This window comes from Loxodonta africana, chromosome 4 (genome assembly GCF_030014295.1).
Source record: "Loxodonta africana isolate mLoxAfr1 chromosome 4, mLoxAfr1.hap2, whole genome shotgun sequence".
Taxonomy (NCBI): Eukaryota; Metazoa; Chordata; class Mammalia; order Proboscidea; family Elephantidae; genus Loxodonta; species Loxodonta africana.
Window position 1 is genome coordinate 7435396 of NC_087345.1, and position 20749 is coordinate 7456144.

The 20749-nt window shown below is 47.2% G+C and overlaps 1 protein-coding gene across 2 annotated transcripts; it reads right to left on the reverse strand.

The window, feature by feature from the left end:
* Nucleotides 1–1457: 1457 nt before the first annotated feature.
* On the reverse strand, nucleotides 1458–17344 carry NUP50 (nucleoporin 50). Of its 2 annotated transcripts, none has more exons than XM_064283385.1 (8): nucleotides 17059–17344; nucleotides 13633–13711; nucleotides 11324–11407; nucleotides 8192–8378; nucleotides 6385–7023; nucleotides 3967–4048; nucleotides 2720–2838; nucleotides 1458–1810 (listed from the first exon to the last, which is right to left on the reverse strand). In XM_064283385.1, the coding sequence occupies exons 2-8, from the start codon at nucleotides 13699–13701 to the stop codon at nucleotides 1608–1610; spliced, it is 1383 nt and encodes a 460-aa protein (XP_064139455.1). In that variant the 5' UTR covers nucleotides 13702–13711; nucleotides 17059–17344; the 3' UTR covers nucleotides 1458–1607. The 2 variants fall into 2 exon arrangements, with proteins under 2 accessions (XP_064139455.1, XP_003420944.2); XM_003420896.4 differs by lacking the exon at nucleotides 17059–17344 and adding an exon at nucleotides 15779–16771.
* Between the last annotated feature and the right edge of the window lie 3405 nt (nucleotides 17345–20749).

The window sequence follows — 20749 nt, forward strand, 5'->3', positions numbered from 1 at the left end:
CCGCACAATGGAGTGGTTTGTGAACACATCCACAATAGCACAAACACACCTCTCTGCAGATACTTCTCCAAAGTCACACACTGGGCCACATTCTCCGCTGGGATCAAAAACGAAGAGTACCTCAGAGGACACACCGGCCCAGTCACCTCACCTCAAGCATTTAAGGGCTGACATATTTGATCATAAAACTGTTTTCACCATTTGGCACCCAGACTGTACCTTTTTTTTTTTAAAGCAACTGTACCATCCACAATTATTTTGACTACTTTCTTCTCAAACTACATTATGTACTGAAGACCAGAATACACAACTGGGAGCGTCTTGACACTGACCTGAGCCTTGATTAGGTAACATCACGCTGGTGTCAGGATGAAATGGTTCATGAGGGATGGCAGTGGGGGACTTCAACGTGAAACTGTGCGCCAAAGTCATGTGCCCGAGTCTCAACTGCTGGTTCCCTACCAGCCATGAGACAGAAAGCGGGCACACATGGCGGGTTTTCTCACGCACGACACGGATCCCCTCCAAAGGGGCACGTTAAATATCTGATCCTTCAAAAAACAAAAGACTTGAGGTACCAAAGATAGAAGGTACTGCTGTCTAAAGTTAAAGGACAATTTCTACACGCAGCATCCTCTGCCATCAACTTCTGACGTGCTTGCCGCCAGTCCCCGCGGCTCACGCTCAGGAAAGCTCCTGGCCCGTCACCTAAGGAGCACGTCTTCCCGCCCAGAGGCTTCCACACAGCCTCCTAGCTTTTTCTTCTACCTAGTCAGGTTTAACTTTGACTTAACTTTCTTTTCACACAGGTTTACTTTCCATGGTCTAGAAACCACACACTGGCAAACTTTGTGCTTTTGAAACGACTCCTGGCCATCCCCCTGTCCCCAGCTGTTCTGGGGGGGACACAGAAGTAACAGCACTCCATGAATAAAACCACAAATCAAAACCACAGAACCGCTGAAGTCCACTGGGCCCTCTATAAGCTGCTCACGACGTTCAAATTGGAAAAGCAGGTCCGGAATTCTGGAAAGCTGCCTACAGCGTTAAAGGCCAATGTCTGCAAACAATAGGCGAATTCACTTTTAAGTAAACCTTAACAAAACAAAGGAAGCACACTTCTGTCACTTGGTACAAGTGCTGTCATCGCAGCGGAGTGATGAGGAGAGGAGAGGATGCTGCTCCAGGCAGGCTTCTCTCTGGATGCAGCAGCGAGTCTCCCACCAACACTGCCGCCTGGAGCCCCGTCAAGGGGGCAGTGGAGGCGGTAGGCCTAAAACCCAGGACCACGAAAGCCTTTGGGAAATCTATCGATACCCTGATTGCAGTCTGTTAAGAAATCACTTCTGGTTAGTTTAATAAACAACTGAACTTTAAAAATCTTCCAAAAATTGTCATCCAAACATACTGTACACGTTAGACAGTTCTTAAGAAGGGAGAATACAGCTTCTCGACACTTAACATTCAAAGGTTTATTGGCCATATTCATGTCCTCACAGGAGTTTTTCAGTTATCTCTAAGTTCTTAGAATGTCAGAGGAGGAGAGGAGAAAACCAGCACGGTGAGGGGTGCTGGGAAGCAGCACTCGCCCCACTGGGCCCATGGCCTCAGGCACTCTTCCTCTCCACTAAAATCTTGTGCAACTCCTCGGCGTCCTCGCTAGTCTTGACCCGGATTAACATGGTCACCGGGCTGGTGGCATTCTTCTCATCGATGGGAGGGTTGGGAACACAGACAATGAGCACGTTGTTCTTCCCCATCCGGGTGCATGGCATGTTGGGTGGAATCAAGACATTCAGCAATATGTTGCCTGCATTTAAACCCAGGAAAACACACAAATGTTACACACACACTACAGCTCCGTAACAGGGTCTTTAACACACTAAGCGTCAAAGACTTGAGCAATTTACACTTAATGGATTTAAAACTGAAAGCCCAGGAAGGTCGGAGGGAACCTGGCTCCAGGCTGTGGCTGCCGGTGTGTGTGCCTGCGAGGACGTGAGGCCTTCAGCCTTTGCTGGACTCGGCCTCTGGCCTGGGAGCTGCCCTCCTCTCCCGAGACGCCTAGAGCCATAGCAGGGGCCCTGCGACAGGCCACCGTCCCACAGAATGTTCCGGCCTCTCTGAACACAACACACCCTTGTCTCTGAGGAACAACAAGCTGCCATGACCTGGAGTCTTCAACAGACCACACGAAACAAAGACAAAACATCTGTCACAGTGCTGGCAGTCCTGGGTAAGAGGGACACGACTGAGGTATTACCGATTCACAAGGCTCCTCGCATTTCCTTGCTGTGGCACAGCCGGGCACCCACCCTCTGACCCCTGGTCATCCCCATCCTGGAGCTGGACTCTCCTCCAGGGGACTGCCTTAAAGGGGCAGCGGTCGGCCAGGAGCAGTCCAGCAAAAGGTTACCATCCTCTGTGTTTATCATAACCATCCAGTTTATCCACTGCTTCTCAGTCACAATTCTCACACGAAGGAAAATGAAAACCATTTTGGTTTCAGCTTTCAACATATGGACATTTTCTTACACGCTATTCCCGTACTCACAACTAAATCTATAAATAATTAGTAAATACAGAATAATTTGGCCTGAACGACCTAGATTCCATTCCAAAATAACACATCAATATACTTGAAAACATGCAATGACTGAACCCAGCAAGGTGCCTATAAAGATTTTGGTCATTTTGTGCCTGGGGAAGAGCCACCCACCTAAATTGGTGTCTGCCCGCACCAGGAGCTGTGTCTTCTGATTTGCTGTAGGTTTTAAGTGCAGAGTACCTACACCCTTCTCTTTAAATTCGTTGTCTTTCTTGTAAAATAGTTTGCACCTATGGAGAAAAAGTAAACGGCTTGATCAGGCACTCGGTGACAAACCAAGCCACGGTCTCCTAACAGCGGTGCACACTGGGTGGAGAGGCTCTGCGTTAAATGGGAGCAGAGGAAGCTTCAGGGCAGATCGTTCACAGATCCAGACTGACTGGCCGCCACCTGGCCACCGTCCAGAGGAAGAAAATCTGTCTGGGTATTCCAGAACTCTTCCTCATTTCCTTAAATTAACTAGTGGGTCCTACCAAACTTTTCTGTAGAACACTTTCCAAATAATCTTTTCTCAAGTAAGTCAAAATCACGCTAGCCCCCTGGCTCCCTGATCTGCTCCTCGGCCCTGTCTCGAGACCCTCTCTGGTCCCCCAGGATATGAGCAAATGTCGGACCGGCCCGCTCCCTGTTTTTCTTATTTCTGAAGCTCTCCTCAGGATTCCTTCCATTTTTGGTCTCCCACGATATTGAAATAAACCTGGAACATGGTCTCAGGCAGGGCCTGCCTCATGATAAAATCATCAATGCCTCCTTAAGGCACTGATCAGACCAAACCACCGCCTGCTCCTCTGAGTCATCCTGATTAGAGAAACATCTCAAAGTCAGAGCCATTCCTTTATATCGTCTGGCTAAGTCAATTTAAACAGAAGCAACAGGAGTTGTTAGCCTCTTTTAAAAGTTCTCAGAAATAAAACACTTGGGAATTCCACAGGACACAGATATATTCGGATATTTTTGCATTAGAAAAACACACCTAGGGAAGCTTCTGAAATGGTGTGAATGTTTCTTTGTGAAAGCTACCAGTTAATCTCATTTGACTGAAAGAGAGATGACACATTTCAAACTTTCCCCTTGGCTTTCTTTTGAGAGAAGTACTTTAAAAGCAGCAGAGAGCTAAATCTAACAGAAAAGAATAAGACCTGCCCAGCAGGGACTTTCTAGAATTGGTTTGTTTTTAAATAGGCAGGCCAAAGATTCTTCCACGTTCTAGCTCCTTAAAGAGCAGGCACGTGGGCAAGTTCGGCAGGGACGTGGCCTCCCAAGAAGACACACGATGGGAGCCACTGTCTAGGCCAGACGAACCCTTTCCCATCTGTGACAGCTCGCTCTCAGAGCGGGTCCTCGTGACAGCTACTTACTTCTTAGAGTAAAAAGCATCTTCTTCTTTGACTTCAGTAACGATTACTTTGGGTGGCTCATCACTCTCTTCTTGGTCTCCACCTTGCAGAAAAGAGCACTGACTCAGTGAGATTCAAATCCAGAGTTTGACAAGGTCATAGAAGGAGTCTACCTACTACCCCAACCCTTCAACCTAAAATTCAACATAAGCTTTCAAAAAATAGCACTCATTTGGTGAGGTTCAAGTCCAGTTTGAAAAAGTGGTAGAAAAAGCTCATCTACCACCCTACACTTCAACCTAAAATGCAACGTAAGCCGAAACAGAGGCTCTGACAGCATAAACCTAATTTTTTTCTTGCGGGGGGCGGGGGGGGAAGGGTAGGAAGGGAAGAAAAGAGCCCCTGCTGGATTTTAACTACTCTGTGAAAATGAGAATCATTTTTAACAGCTACATCCTGCTCAATTCTGAAATAAATCCTTATGTATAAAAAGCCCTCAAATAAAAAATGTCTATATTTATGACTCTGCATACAGGCAACAACAACAACAAAAAAAAACCAAACCCAGTGCTGTCAGGTCGATTCCAACTCATAGTGATCCTACAGGACAGAGTAGAACTGCCCAGTAGAGTTTCCAAGGAGCGCCTGGTGGATTCAAACTGCCGACCCTTGGGTTAGCAGCTATAGCCCTTAACCACTTCGCCACCAGGGTTTCCACAGGCAACAAACGCTGACAGAAAAACAAGCAGCCAACACTGTGTTCAGATAACTCACCAAGAATATCAAAATCTCAGAGGGGCTTCTCACACTTTTGTCCCCAAATATTCCTGGGACCACAGCTGCACCATGCCAAGGAATGGTACGACGGCCAGAGAAACGGGGAAAACGGAAGTCCGACAGGGCGAGCTGTCAGAGCAATCATTCTCAAGGCACACCTAAGTTAAGGCTGGTGTGAACGGCCCTGTAACCCAGGCATTCCTGGCCAGAGACAGGTCCAAAGCACACCTTCACCGGCAACAGTACCTGACCGCAGGTGAGAAGGCTTCAGACACAGAAAGGTGCTCTTAAAGAGCAACACACAGCATAAAACTCTCTATACTAAGCAATTCTTGTCTAAGAAAAGACAATTCTGGGGCTCAAATGAATCCGGTCACAAGACTGAAATGTAATAAAGGTACTGTCATTGAGCCTGGGTATTGGGTTCATTTTTCTATTCTTTCTACTTTTTCCTATGTTAGAAATTACACATAATAAAAATTACAGTAACAGCTACAAACAAAAGGTACTGCCAGGCCATGGCTCTCAAACTGACATGCCTTGGCACCTCCCTGGGAATTTTAAAAAGCAAGCTCCCAGGCCTCCCGAGGTAGGCTCTCCGGGGAGGGTCCCCAGCACCTGCTAGGTTAACAAGCGCCCCAGGTGTTCCAGGTGCCTTCAGTGCAGTCATCACCTACAAAAGCAGGTGACCCGGGAGCACCTGCACCAGGAGTCGCAATTCAAACTCAACCTCCCTTCCACAAGCTCCAGCTTCCCCGGCCCCACAGCGCCCAGGAGCCTGGAAAGCCTGCATGTCTCATTGAGGGCAGCGGAGAAATGAGGGGAGGCCCTCCTTCGCCCCTGAAAGCTCTTGCCCGAGGATGCACTCGAAGGCAGGGCAGACTTCAAGAGCGATGGAGAACCAGCTCAGGCAGGAACACAGGCTCCTCGGAGGCAGGGCGACAGGGGCCATTGTCTCTCTCAGTGATCAGCGTGACACCTCGTGGGCGTGCGCTCTGCACTGGCTACAAGCTCCCGCACAGACATCGCTGTGTGACACTGGCCCCGATGAGGAGGTGTGCCACGCAGACCTGCTTCTAGAGCTGAGCGCAGCGGAGGGAGACTGCCCGAGGGAGAGGCTGGGACCAAGGCCCAGCTGTTCTCCCTGGCCTGTCCGCTCTGACAAGGTGCTGCAGACGCATCACGGTCACCACGATGGCTCTCCAGAAATGTGGCTGCGATTCAGCTCTCTCTTGGGAAAACACTGTCAACTTGCTCCCTATCGCTATAAAAAGTCAACCTTCTTTATTTTAAAGGGGTTGATTAGAACCAAGTACGTTTTCCAAGCAATTTAATATAAAGCCCCACGGGTATTCGTGAACTTTCTCAATAGGACACAACTGTCAGAAGATGCTTTTAACTGACTAAATTCTTTCATATGCAAAGCCAGAGTCAATGGGACAGATGTTTTTATATTCTTAATCCTTGTAACAACCCTACAAAATAGATCTTATTCCCATTTTACAAATCAGAAACCTGAGGCTCAGAGGGGTTTATAAACTTTGCCCAGAATCAATGATGGAGCCAGGATTTGTATCCAGACCACCTCAGTCAAGTCTGTTTTTTGTTCCCCGCTAAACACAAATCTAAACTTAAACTCCGAACTAAACACTCTCTATTTACCTTTGCAGTCACTGCTCCCACCTTCTGCTTGGCTCTCCAGCGTTTTGGTGGCAAACAGTGAACACACTGCTTTGCTCTGGGTAGTATCTTTGCCAAATAAGCTGCTGGCATTTCCTGGGGAGGATGAAAACCCAGCCAGGGGCCCAGAGCTCAGCGAGCCCAAAACTGCGCTGTCGATTTTTTTGCCAAAGTTAAACGAGGCACTTGCTGTTCCTGGGGACGGGTCCGTCGTCTTCTCGGACGAAGCCTCAGTTTTGCTGCCATGAAACAAAAACGCTGATTCTTGCTGTGATTTTGTTGAACCAAAGAGTGAAGGAGACTGTGTTTCAACCAACGTCTTGTTAGTTTCACTTTCAGAATTACTGCTGCCACTGTTCCCATGTTGCTGTTCGATGTTCGCTAAGTATTTCTCGTAGTCTTTGAAGATAGGTGTCAGATCACAGAGTGGGTTTGTGTTCACATGCTTCACGATCCAGTCGCGGACGGAGCAATTTAAGGCTGCTAACTGCTTGTGATAGGCATTGCCACGGCACGTTGCACTGGCTGAAAAGCCGGAGGGCTGCTGACTGCTGCCATTAGTTTTGGGATCTGAAATATTTTTCTCAACCAAGGAGGTAGGACCATTTGTAGTAACAGAACCTATAAGAAATTCAAGTTTCAGGTACTTAGAAACTGATTTGATTAAAATCCAGTTTTTCTGTAAAACTCTTCCTATTTTCTGCGTTTATTGTATCTTATTTTAGCAAAAGTTCAAAAACTATGTACACAGCTACTGCTTAGGAGCGAGGCATCGTGAAGACCAAATGAAGCTGTATACGAGAATCTCCTACATGCTTGCACTGGGCCTCAACAACCTTAAAATACTCTGCCTTCAAAAGGACGCCATTTACCAACAGAACTGTCAGAAAACTACCAGCGCCAGCTGCCACTAAGTCGGCTTCGACTCGTGGTGACCCCACGTGTGTCAGAGTAGATCCGTACACCGTAAGGTTTTCAACAGCTCATTTCTGGAAAGTTGACTGCCAGGCCTTTCTTTGGAGGCACCGCTGGATGGACTCAAACCTCCACCCTTTCAGTCAGCAGCCAAGAGCGTTTAACTGTTCGCACCACCCAGGGACTCCTGCTCGGTATTAGGTTAGCATAAAACTTCATCCCTAGGGGTGTCAAGGATGTAGATGTACCAGTTAAAATCTTAACAGAAAAACACTTATTTTTGTCACGTTAAATTCAAATTAAACGGTATATTGTTTCAAAACAATCAGCTAAGTACAAACTCATCACTCAGGATCAGTTCAAGGAACTGAAGGTTTTAACCCACGATCCCGTTCTCTGTTGCTAATCCCGAAAGTTCTCAACTTCACTTCCTCAAAGCAGGTCAGGCAATCAACACGTGTGGTACAAGATAAACCCAGACTGGGAGGACCCAGTGACCAAGGACAATGTCATCTGAGTCCTCACAGCCATGCTGGTGTGTGGCCCAGGGGAAGTCCTCGAATGGATGGATGGATGGATGGGAAGCCTTTACGGCGTTGAGGACTCTGAGGCTCAGGGGTCAAGGGGCTTTACCGAGGCCACAGGCTGGTGACTGGCAGGCTGAGAACAGAAGCTGGGTCTGTTTTGGTTCGAATGCCTATGTTCTCCCCGTATACTCTGTAAAGAGCCAGTGTCTCCCAGATTTCGATCCCTTTCGTTATCACCCCGTTTTTGCTCAGAGTCCCAGTATCAGGATAAAGATAAGAAAATATCTTTGCAAAGTTCTTTTTCACAAATTACACTCAGATGTGGTGAGGGAGAGAAAGCTACTCACCAAAAGTCGTCTTGGTCTCTGTGGCTGCCTTGGGACTGGCAGACACAGGGGTGCTGGTCATGCTATTTCCATTTGACAGTCCTGAAGGCTTCGCTGCAGAGACATTCCCAAATCCAGAAAACCCTCCTCCTCCTCCAGAAGGTACAACCAAGCCTTTAAAACCTTTAAAAGCCCCTCCACTATCGGACTGAAATATAAAGAAAGAGCGCATGTTAGAGTATCCTGTCCACTGGCAGATAAGCAAGTAAGCAACAGGAACATCCTAGGTGAACAGCACCCAGGACGCTCCTGCAGCCTGCACTCTACGGGAACTGCCGGCACAGCAGAAACCGCGAGGAGAAAGGAAGGCCTGGCACGCACGGCCAGCTCTGCAGGCCAAGGCTGCCCGCCTGAAATGCCAGGAGTGCCAGACGGTCATCGCCGACAGTGAGATACCTTCTTAAACGTAGCACGTGTACGTGAGACATAAAAGGAAAAAGAAACAACGCAGTGAATCCACGTACCTGCCACCCGGCCTCAGAAAAACACTGCAAAACTCATTCTCAATACAACTAAACCCCAAATGAAAGATTTTTCATTTATTACTTAAAGCCCATCTGCTTAAAGTTGCAGAAACACCAAATTAGATGAACTAGAAGTGTTTACTTTATCCACTTACATATGATTTCTTCAGAATTTCTGTAGCTTTCAGCCTAAAGACACTTGATTTGAAAAGCTGGTTGTCTCATGCCAGATTCTGTTAGCTGAGAAATCCAGGGGTAACACTGGATCCTCATTTTCCTCATTTATTTCCTTAAACTAGATCTCTTTAGCAATATCTTTCTAGAGGATCATTTCCCATTGTTCACGGCCATTTCACATCCCTAACCTAAGCAGCTGTGGAGATGTCTGGCATTCCTTATGAAATCCCAAACCTGGTCTCCGTCAACTTTTGGAGAAAGGTCTTTCAGCTGTAAGTGCTTTACTAAAATCACTAGAATGAGTTTTAGAAGATCTTTGTCAGAGGAACGGTTACACCACAGGGGGAGGAAGCCGCGTCCTGGATGACCCAAGGACCGTGCGTGAGAAGTTTTTCCACATCTGAGGAATACAGGTTTCAGAGCATCTCCGAGGGAGCATGCAAACCTGAAGTTCCCACGTAAGAGAATTATAACACGACTTCACCCACAAACTACTTAAACGAGAACCCCTCAACTCTCTCAACAGGCCAGTCTAACGTCATTGCTCACTGATCACGCACACAGACGTCTCAATCCCATCTCCGGCATTTCAGGTGTTTGCTGACCACTGACACTTCACGGCAGCGTCTGATAAAATACGGCAGAGTGCCAGACCTTAACACGTATGGATTTTAATGCAGATGATAAACACAGTTTAGGTTCTAATGTTCTAAATCTCTTTGATTTTTAATTACTTAAAATCCAAAATACACCAAACTGAGATAGCTGTCACTGGAAGTGATGACTCACGGACAAGCTGTAAAGCTACAAGAATCTTTCGGGTCTTTCAGTTCGCCCTAGATTCTAAAGCCACGTGATATTTATAGCTATTTTGGAAACTGCTGAAGCAAACTGGCTCTAGGATCATTACAAAAATGCAAGAGGTACTGGTTTTAACAAAACGAATGGCATAGTGACATTCTGCTGATCCAGCTGGGCTCCCCAGCAGAAAGTATCCCTACGACCCCCAGGCCCCTCACTTCTCTGTGTGTGTGGTCTCCCTTCCACCTCGAGGACATAAGCTCCACAAGGCAGGGACATTCTGGTCTGTCTTGCTGCCAGCATGTCCCCAGTGCCCAGCTGGTCTGCCAAATGAACCAACCAACAAATTCTTTATTTGGTAAATGCCACACTTCAGCATCTAGGTGGATGATACGGCACTTAAGTACTTTACCATACGAGGTCCGATGGAAACTTAAAGCTAAAAGGTACAGTAAAAACAACGTAGATTTCAATTATCCACGTATGCTTCTCTCCCTTTCCTTTGGCTGTTTTGCTTGAAGGTTGTGCCGTTTCTAATTCTCATCTTCATTCATTCAGCAGCCGGCCCCTCCCTCCTGCAGACTATCTTCCCTCGGCTTCTCCTGCTCCTCCGCACCACGAGCTCCCTCCGTCTACTCCCAGAGCTGCAGCCACCGCCTGCCCCAATTCCTAGTTTTCCAGAGAACTCCACTGGAATGTGCCACAGGCACTTCAGAACAGTTCCAGAAGACTCGCTTCCTAATTAAGTTGTGTCTCCCCTGTGTTTTCTCAGTGAACGAGTCATTGCTTCTCCCTCAACACCTGCATCCAACTAGTTGCCAGTCTCACGGCCAGAATGAAACGAGACCAGAAAAACACCTGGAATTAAAACACAGTGAAGGAGCCCCCATAGAATGTGCAGTTGAGGTTTACTCCAAAGCAGCCACTCAAGAGACTCACGTCAGCTTCTCCCACCAGACAACAGACGTCCAGGGACACCAAGACGCCGCTCCGTGCCTGCGATGTATGAGGGGTGGGGAAACGTTGCTAAATGGGGGGTGGTTGCTGAACACAGACTAAATGATTTCAAGAGTAAAAACTTACCTTTATACTTCAAGCACCAGGATGGAACATTGTAACACGCTATACGGTCACTAGAAACCCCATGGGGCAGTTCTACTATCTCCTATAGGGTTGCTATGAGTTGGAATCGAATCGACGGCAATGGGTTTGGTTTGGTTTTTTTAATACTATCCTACAGGGAAAATAACCAGCCTGTGAAGCGCTTCTGTTATAGTTCAAGGACTCCTCTACCCACACTCAACCCCAGGGAGCAGAGAGGACTGAGAATCTACTCACGCGTGCTTCCCTTTCTTACTCCCACCTGACACTTCTCTGGCCTTCTGTATTGCTACACTCGTTTTTTGTCTTCACACTGTCACTCAATTTGAACCTATTATCTTTTCCTCAACCGGATAAGGTCCCTTTGAAAGGTACAGATCTTCTGCTTTTTTAACCAATCTCCCTCTCAGGCCCACACCAAGGATTCACACGAGGAGTAAGCATTTTTAAAAAGTGTGTCGGTCTGACTGCTCCCAGAGGTGGGAATGCACTGCAGCTCAGAAGTCACGTTCGGCTTTAATTATCAAAAGCTCTGTAAGAAAACACTCACTTCAAATCCAGCATTCCTACGTTTTGCTTTTTTTATGGCTCTATTCTTCAAGACTTCCTCACTGGCCACCGAGAATGTTCCCACCTGCAGAAGAGTACAAATTTAAAAGGAGTAAGACGATGGCAAAAAGGAGATAACACAAGCAGAAAAGCTAGGATACACTTACCTAGTAGCTGCTAGCCTGCCAATTATTATTAATACAAAACACAAATTACAGACAAGGTAAGCTACACCTATCTTGTGAATGCCGACTCTAATCAGGCACGTCAGAAATCTTCCAAATCTTCAAATCAGTCTGCAGAAAGGAGCACAGGGCATGTACGTACAGAAAATTCTGAGAAGACGAAGACGATCGAAACTTTGACACAAACTGTGTGAATTACCAATTCTTCAAATTAATCTCAGGGATGTTCTAAGATATTAATAAAACTTATTACACAAATTCAGTTTTAAGGAGCAAAATCTATTATCCAAAAGCTGGAAGGCACCTAAAAGATCGTAATTAGTTGGTAGCAGAGCCAGTTCTGAAACCCAAATGCCCAAATCCAGTATCTTACTACTCAGTTTTCAAACGCCCAGCTGCTATCCAAAAGGTTGGCGGTTTGAACCCACCAGCCGCTCTGCGGGAGAAAGATGTGGTAGTCTGCTTCTGTGAAGATGTACAGCCTTGGAAGCCTTACGGGGCAGTTCTACTCCATCCCATAGGATCACTATGAGTCAGAATCGACGGCAGTGGGTTGGATCCACGTATTATTCACGTACACATATCGTTTTTAAGAGCCCGCCTGTCCACTGCTCAAAAGGCCACTGAGGGACCAGGGATTCTAAGTGACCCTCTGGGAACACTACCGCCCTTTCCACATATGCTAAAGTACTACGAAGTATTATGTCAGCACCATAAATTTGCTGAAGATCTCTGGCTCTACTTCAACCCTCCTTTCAGCCTGTAGAGTGGGTATAAAACACTTTCTGTAAAAAAAAAAAAAAGTCTCATCTATACTTATTTCAGAGCCCTGGTGGTGTGGCTGTTAAGAGCTTGGCTGCTAACCAAAAGGGCAGCAGTTCAAATCTACCCACTGTTCCTCGGAAACCCCATGGCGCAGTTCTACTCTGACCTACAGGGTCAACTGGAATCAACTCGATGGCAATGGGTTTGGTTTTCTGGTTTTGGTATGCTTATTTCAGAACATGTTAAATTTAAAAGGACCCCTAATGCCCACAAAAGGGGTCATTTGGCTGCACTTGCCCAAAATTAAAGTCCTTCCACATTCATTTCACTAGAAATCATCCAAATGTGAACTCTTCCATTCCTGAAATATTTTAATGCCAAAGCAAATCATATACGATAGTCTAGATCTTAATGTAACTGTGCTGAAACCTAGAAAAATATCCTCAGTCAAAGGCTTAGTCAAAAAGCACCAAACCAGTTTGGAATATTAAAAGCCCTCTCAACACATTAATATATTTGTGATTTTTGTTTACTCAGGCATTATTAGCTCACATATTTGTAAAGAAAAATACATTATACTACAAAGAAAGGAGATCCAGAAAGCAGAAAGATGGCTGTCTAAAAACATGCTTGGAAACACTCTTGCAGGCTCTTTTTTTTAACTTAGCACTATTCTAACAACTTCAAAGGCTAACTTGGTTACAGATTTCCTTAGCGAACTGGCCCAGGAGTCTCAAACTGCTGATGAGACACGAGAAATGGAGCCATGCCCTATTTTCTATAGGATAAAAACTACAGGATCTCCTCAAGGAGGACCACTGCTGTTTTGTTGGAAGTAAACTAGGCCAACCCGAGGAGGCACAGTATCTCATTCTACTTCTATCAATCGTTGGGCGTCTCAGACCCACTGAGCAGGCCTCCAAGAAGCATCAGAAGAAGGGCGGCGACCTCAAGCTTCTGAAATCTAAAATTACAGGCTCAGCAGACCAAGATGGTGGTGGTGAACCAGTTTCCAAGTCTGGGTGCCAGCACTGTGTCATACTTCAACGACTAGATCACCTAACCTGCAGTCATGACTAAAATGACTCACTCCAAACCACGGGTTAAGAATGCTGCAAGTCTGTGAAATTCAGGAAAAAGCCACTTCTACAAAGAGCAGAATTAAAGCATAGATGTTAGTGGAAAAGCCCACCGAGGGTAAATAACAGCTCTCCACACTAAGTACAGACCATGAGCAACCACAATTCTTCCCCCTCAGGAAGGTCTTTTAATTTTTACCACCAAGACTTCATGAGGAACCTCAAAATGAATTTAAACTTAGAAATGGCATGACATCATTCTTGCAGAAACTACTTTTTACCTCTTCTGCTTCATCTTCTTGATCCCAATTCCTATCTGTCAATTCCTTCTCAGCAATTCTTTTGGCCATGTTTTCAAACCTAAATTACAGAAAATAAAAGTAAACAGCTTATTTTTCAAGATCAAGATATAACTCTTAAAAGTAATTTTTAAAATTCATTCTAGCATGAAACGAGATAAAAACACTCCTGATACCCATGGAAACTACTCCGGTGAGAGCTTTATGCCGGTGCTGTTCGGCTGGTGGCATTATAAATCCAATAAAGGATTACGCTAGGAGGCGGTGGGAAGCTCCGAGGGAAGGCTGGCATTCTTTCTGACCAACACTAAATCAACTTGATTCCAAAAAATTAAAATGAAATACTTATTTTTAAAAATCTGGAACAAGTGCTTAACTAACAGTCTATGTAAATTATACTTAGTCTTAACCTAAGCAAAACTTCTTTAATATTAAAATTCTCATTAGAATGACCCGTTAAAGAAGTCCACCCTGAAGTAGAAATTTTAATAAGGTATTAGAAATGCTTTCACAACATGAACACTCTTCTTCAGGCTACAGGTTAAAAAAAAAAAAAAAAAAAGCCACCGAGTTGATTCTGACTCAGAGTGACCCTATAGGTCGGAGGAGAAGTGCCCCATAGTTTCCAAGGTGCAGCTGGCAGATTCCAACTGCCGACCTTTCAGTTAGCAGCCAAATGCTTAACCACTGTGTCACCGGAAAACATGTTCTCCAAGAGTGAACATTTAATTTGCCCAAACGGCACATCGTTAAGCTAAAGCATCATTTTAAAGTTCAAAATATGATTAATATGGATGTGTTAACATCCTGGGAATGTAAAACCTTTCAAAAATAAACCATCAGCTCAACTCCTCTAATACAGCGTTGGGTGGTTGGTGAGGCTGACAGCATTCTCACTGAAGTGGACATAAGAAGCACTCATCCAAAGAGGGTGCTGTGTCCATTCCTTAAAACTTTAGACTTGTGTTTTGATCCTAACATCATATCCCTTGCTATTAAAAAAACAAAAACAACAAACAAAAACAGCAAACTGAGAGCCCTCCAGTTGTGACATCCTCCCTAAGACACCAGCTCAATGGAGAGAAACCTTCCCCTTTCCTGTGCTGCCATCTTGCCCAGGAATTTATCACTTAGGTCCAGGTACCTCCAGGGCTCCTGAAACCCACCCTGTACTCTTCCTGATAAGTCTTTCCTCCCTCTCATCTGCCGTGAACTCCAAGCTTCTTGGAACCTCATGGCCAGGAAGACACTCATCAACTTACACACCACCTACTGCTCTCTAGTATCAGTAAAATAAAACTCAAATGCTGCCATTCCAAAGGCCTCTAAAATCTCATCCCCTGTAGAGCGGTTACATACGGACTTTCAACATCCCAATAATATCTGAATTTTTCTTTTACAAGTATATGCTTCTGTTCAGATTATAAACAACCTTAATGTCTAAAGCTCTCAAGCAGAGCCCTGGTGGCACAGTGGTTAAGAGCTCAGGCTGCTAACCAAAAAGGCTGGCAGTTCAAATCCACCAGCTGCTCCCTGGATACCCTATGGGGCAGTTCCACTCTGTCCTATAGTGTCGCTGTAAGCTGGAATCAACTCCATGACAATGGGCTTTGGTTAAGGTCCTAAAACATAAAGTATTAGATTTAAAACATGTATTTTTCAACCATTTTCTGAGAATCGTTCTCTTTCTAAGGCCTCCCCCAAAACAGCTGGTCAACTTTTGCTATTAACCTTTGCCATCCAAACAAAGTACTTTTGGACATAATTCCTTATAACTAATACTGCTCTGCTTAGGCGGCATGTCTCTGTGTGGATTTTTCCAGCCATTTTCCTATTCATCAACGACTTCCACCAGAGGGCAGAAAAGAAGAAAAATTGAAATGGTCATTTTTGTTATTCGAGATTAACTGTGAGTAAAAAAGCGTGGAGCTGAAAGTGCAAAAACTGTAATAGGAATAAAATTTTAGCATCTAACAACTATCCGGATAACAACTGAAGAGGTGTCTGGCATTGTAAAACCGCCTCAATTACGTAGCTGCTTCCACGTGCACCGTATGAGCTGAACCAGTATACAGCCAGAGGGCAGGGATCTTTGCCCTGTTTACTAATATATTCCAAATGCCCTGACCTCTGTCCAGCTCACGGTAGGTGTTCGATGTTGCTGAATGCATGATTTTGGGCATTCTGCATTTGAAAAAGCAATGCATTATACTAGCATCTCAATTTTGCCATTTTCTAGTTGTGAGACCTTCAGCAGGTAAGTTTTTGTTCCTCAGTTTCTTCATCTGTAAAATGGGGAAGAGATAAACTAATTACATGAGATAAATGAAGAGCTTAGTTTAGAACAGTTACCTGGAGCACAGGAAGGGTTTACGAAATATTATGAAAGAAACGAGTTCTGTCAGACACAATAGCTATAAAATATTATTTTTCCTCCAAAATTTAAAAACGGAGGATGGAAAATGAGAGAAACTTGAGTTACGAGCCTGACTTTGAAACAGGATTTTGCCGCATCTTAAGTTTATTCCAAAGCCTGAGACTCTGAACGATACGTTTCTTTTTGTGCAATTAACAGACGAGAAACCTCTGCCAAGTGCCCAGAACGCGGCCCGGTCCCCAGCAGGTCTTCCAGGCTTGCCGCCATGACCATGAGTTCAAAACACATCTGCGCTTACGAGTAAAACAGGCACCGAGCTTTGAAACGATTCCGAAGCAGGTAGAAACCCGACGGAAACCGAACCTCTAAGTCAGTCAACGTTCTTCGTGCCCAGGAGGCTATCCGGCCTCTGCCACCTGGTGCGCTGCTGCCCCCGGGGTTGCACTGGACTCAAACACAGACTCGAGTACGCTTTTCTGGGATGTTAAAGCGACCTCTCCCTGCTAACGTCAAGGTCGGCGGTTCGAGTCCACCAGTCGCCAGGTGGCAGAAAGACGTGGCGCTCCGCTTTCTTAGAGCTCACAGCCTAGAAACCCCTACGGGGCAGTTCTGCTCTGTCCTCCAGGGTCGCTAAGAGTCGGCACCAGCAACACTCAGCGAGGGGCCCGGAGGCGGGCGCACGACGGCCCGTGAAGCCCCGGGGGAAGGCGCAGATCTCAGGACCGCTCCGCAGCGGAACAGGACGAGGGCGACCGACGGCCCGGGGGTGCGGGAAGCAAGCGGAGCCGGGCCCAAAAGGCACTGGACGGGGCTGGACGAGAGAGGAGACGGCGGAGGAGCGGGCCGCCGAGGGGTACGGCCGACAGCCACCCGAGGGGCCCGCGGGGACCTCCGCCGGGCCGCGGGGCCCCGTGCCGGGGCGAGGCCGACCCACCGGCCACCGCAGCCCGGCTTCACAAACCGCCCGGGCTGCGTCGCTGCGGCCCGCGCCCCACCCTCCCGGCCTCCCGTCCTACCTCCTGCCCTCTCACCTCGCTGGGCCGTGGGCGCGGCCAAGAGCAGGTCCGCGGCCTCGGCGCCCGCGTCTGAAGCGGCCGCGGGTCTCCCGGCCGCGCGCGCTCGGTGGCTTCCGGTGTGCTGAGAGCCTCGAAGAGCTTCGTGGTCAGCAAGGCCGGGCTCTCAAACACCATGTCCCCCGGCGCCCCGTCTCTCTGCGTTCGGGAGTGACGGCACAGCTATCCCCTCAGCCAGAGACCGCCGGCGCAACAGCGCTCCGTACGCTCAGAGCCGCCATTTTGTAACTCGAATCTACCCCTGAACCAATTCGGTAAAAAAAAAAAAAAAAAAAAAAAAGCCCGGGTCCAGCTACTGCGCAGGCGCGCCGGAGCCTTGGCCGGCAGCACCTCGTTCCGGGGGTAGTGGCGTCACGCGGCGCATGCGCTCCGCTGCTTGGAAGCCGTCTCTGGGCGGAGCGCGACTGTCGGCTGGTGGAGCGCGTCTGCCGCACGCATGCGCATCCGCCGCACGTATGCGTGCCACGCGCCGGCGTTGGCCGGGCGAGCCGAAGTCCGCGGTTGGCGTTTGCGGTTAGGCGCCGTAGTCACGTGGCGGCCGCCGTCGGCGTTTGTGGCGTTTCGGCGCGAGTCGCTGTGGCAGGACGGAAAGGGCTGGTGGCTTGTGAGAAGGTCGGGAGAGAAGGGTCAGTCGGTGGGCGTGATGGTGATGTTCCCCTGTGGGGTGCTGGAGGGCTGAGAGACCGTGGCCCCCGGAACTCGCTCCAACTCTGCCTCCCCGTGAAAGGCGTGAGGTGACATCGGGATAATTGAACGTCAGACCGCCTCCGCCCCGCCACCGAATTCCCCGTGGGACACGCTAGAGGTGGCCTTGCAGGGACGACCTAGGACTTCGGAACGGTTATGGCTCAGTAATGCGCGGCTGCTGAGTGAATGGTGATGGCTTGGAATCTCGGAGCCCGGAAGGGACCGGGTAGCCACCCTCTCCAGCCGCCTCAGTCCTAGGTGAAATCGCGCGTCTTCGTCGCTCAGCAAGCAAATTTTATTTATTTTCTGCTCTCCGTGCTGTAGAAGTGAACTAAACCAAAAAACACCAAACCCGCTGCCGTCCAGTCGATTCCGACTCACGGCGACCCAATGGGACGGGGTAGAACTGCCTCATAGAGTTTCCAGGGAGCCGCTGGTGGATTTGAACTGCCAGCCTTTTGGTTAGCAGCCGTAGCTCGTGAGCAGTGTGCCACCAGGGTTTCCAGAAGTGAACTAACTGGCCCCAAATCGTACGACTAGTTGGGATCAACAGAGACGAAGTCTGCAAACACGCCTTTAAACTGGAATGTCAGGACTTCCGTGCTTTTGTGTGACTGCTGCAGCTTCAGGCTGTAGAGATAGGCAGAGGTGTACAAGGCAGGTCTGTCCAGCTGTCCCTAGGCTAAGGTGGTAACCGTAGATGCCGTGGAAATTGGACCCCTCGTGAACTGTTAAGGAACCTTGCATAAGAAAAAAAACTTCTGTACTTACAGCAGTGATTTTTAACCTTTTCTTTTTTTTTTTTGCTGAGGTGTTATGATACACTTTAAAAATCTGAAGGAAGTTTGTGCGTACGTGCATGTAGGAATGCAGTTTGCATGTAGTTTCGGGGTGTGTATGAACCCTTCTTAAAAGCCCATCCGGGATCCAGTGTTAAGGACACCTGATCTAGAGACTAGGTTGCACATGTGAGGATAACTAAAAAATGGCCTTTACATTTGACATTTAACAAGAAGGTCAGATTTTTTCCCGGCCAGTATGTGTGTTTACTGCTGTTACTGCAAATTGCAGAGCCAATACTGAGACTGGAGGAGGTAAGCAGCTAGAGGGCTTTATTGAACACGGGTATTCAAGGGACAGAGGCGGTTAAATCTCTCCCAAATTCCGTCTCATTTTAAAGAGCTAGCAGAGGGGTTTTATAGGGGAAAGGTTAGGGCTACCTAATGTTTTTAAGGACGTAGCCCACAGATGGTCTTAAACGTCACAAAACAACTACCAGAAACTCTATTAAACTAAAGAGATGCATGTCAGACATTTGGACTCTAATCTGTATGTTTGTAACAGGTTGAAAAAACTCACATAAGAATCTCGGCCAGTCGAACTGCTCTGCGAAGTCCACTCTGGCTGAGATCCCGGTACCCAGTGCCGTCGAGTCGACTCCGACTCCGACTCATGGCTGAGAGGGAGCAGGAAAGAAAGTTGCAGATTAAAAATGTCAGGCAGCTTTTCTAGCTGCAGTCTTGCAGGCTGAAAGCCATTTCTCAAGAGGAGAGAGACCAAGGCCACAGGAGCTGAGAGAGCTCGGCACCCCTTTGGAAGAGACCGGTGCAGCTGGTGCAGTAAAAAACGTTTAGAGGTTACTTAGAGCATCGTTATGGCGTTGCTTATGTCAAGCTCTCAATCACCCCTTGTGAATAGGAGAAAATATGTTGTAAGGTATTAGGGTGTTTGTTAAGAGTGGAACAGGCTGCTCAGCCATATGTTGAACGGAACCTGTGCCATTTTCCAAAGACCAGAGATGAATCACAGCTGTACTAAAACAAATGAGGAAATGTATTCTCTCTAATATTAAAACACTGGAGAAAATGTTTTCTCTACTTCACTGTCCTGTGGGCAAGAAATCCAAAATACGTGTTTTGGCAGATGTTCTTTTTCTGAGGGTAGATGTGAAAAATATCCAACCAGGGAACTGTATTTTTAATTCAACAAATCTTTCACACCATCCCGGTGAATTGGATGGAATAACGTGAATTGGGTTAATTAATAACCAGTTGAAACAACTAGCCAGAGAATGCCAATGAACAGTGTATTGCAAAGAGGAAGGTCTTTAGTGACATGCTCTGTTCTTAACTCTGTCTACTTCAGTGTTTGTTTTTATCAACAAAAAGAACAGTAGAGATATTTCACAATGATAAGCGACTTGCGAGAGCCATCAGATTGTTTGGTGGCAGAGCTAGGGCCAGAGTCCAAGTCTCACTTCCAGCCTAGTGTCCCTTTCCACAAGCTCTTTAAACAAATATTGAATGCCTGCTGTTGGCACCTCCACAGATTTGTGGGTGCCTGGGCACAACTGAGCCCTCATCTCTCCCAACTGCCCCAGTCAATTTCCCGTACTTCACAGTGACTATTCTTAGCTCTCATCACCTAAACCTCCCTAGCCACTGTAGGGACTCTGGTTGCACAGTGGTTAAAGCGCTTGGTAGTAACCCAGAAAGGTTGGCAAACCCGCTCTGTGGGAGAAAGAAGTGGCAATTTGCTTCCATAAAGATTGCAGCCTTGGAAACTGTATGGGGAAGTTCTGCTCTGTCCTAGAGGGTCTCTATGAGTCGGAATCAACTCGATGGCAGCGGATAGCCACCCACTTCCCTTTACCTGCTCCCATAGGGCCACACAGCACGCAGCCTCACCTCGTGCTTCACAGAAAAGAGGCGGGCATGAACTTGAGTGCCCGTTCCCTCAAACCTGTTACCTTACCTTTGTCCTCACCCGATATTATTTCCTTCTCTCAAATCTCAAAAAGTTGTTTTTCTGATATCGTCCTTTACCAGTTAGTCAATATTTCTCACCTGTGTTTTCAACCGCTAAGGTTCCAAATGAGCCCCTGGGTGGGACAAACAGTTAACGTGCTTAGCTGCTAACTGAACGTTTGGAGGCTTGAGTCCACCCAGAAGCACCTCAGAAG

Excerpts from the sequence above, each read along its gene's own strand:
- NUP50 (XM_064283385.1), bottom strand. The coding sequence starts at position 13,701 with ATGGCCAAAAGAATTGCTGAGAAGGAATTGACAGATAGGAATTGGGAT. Across the intron at positions 7,024-8,191 it reads AGAGACCAAGACGACTTTTG|GTTCTGTTACTACAAATGGT; the intron begins GTGAGTAGCTTT and ends AATTTCTTATAG. Across the intron at positions 1,811-2,719 it reads GCGGGCAGACACCAATTTAG|GCAACATATTGCTGAATGTC; the intron begins GTGGGTGGCTCT and ends GTTTAAATGCAG.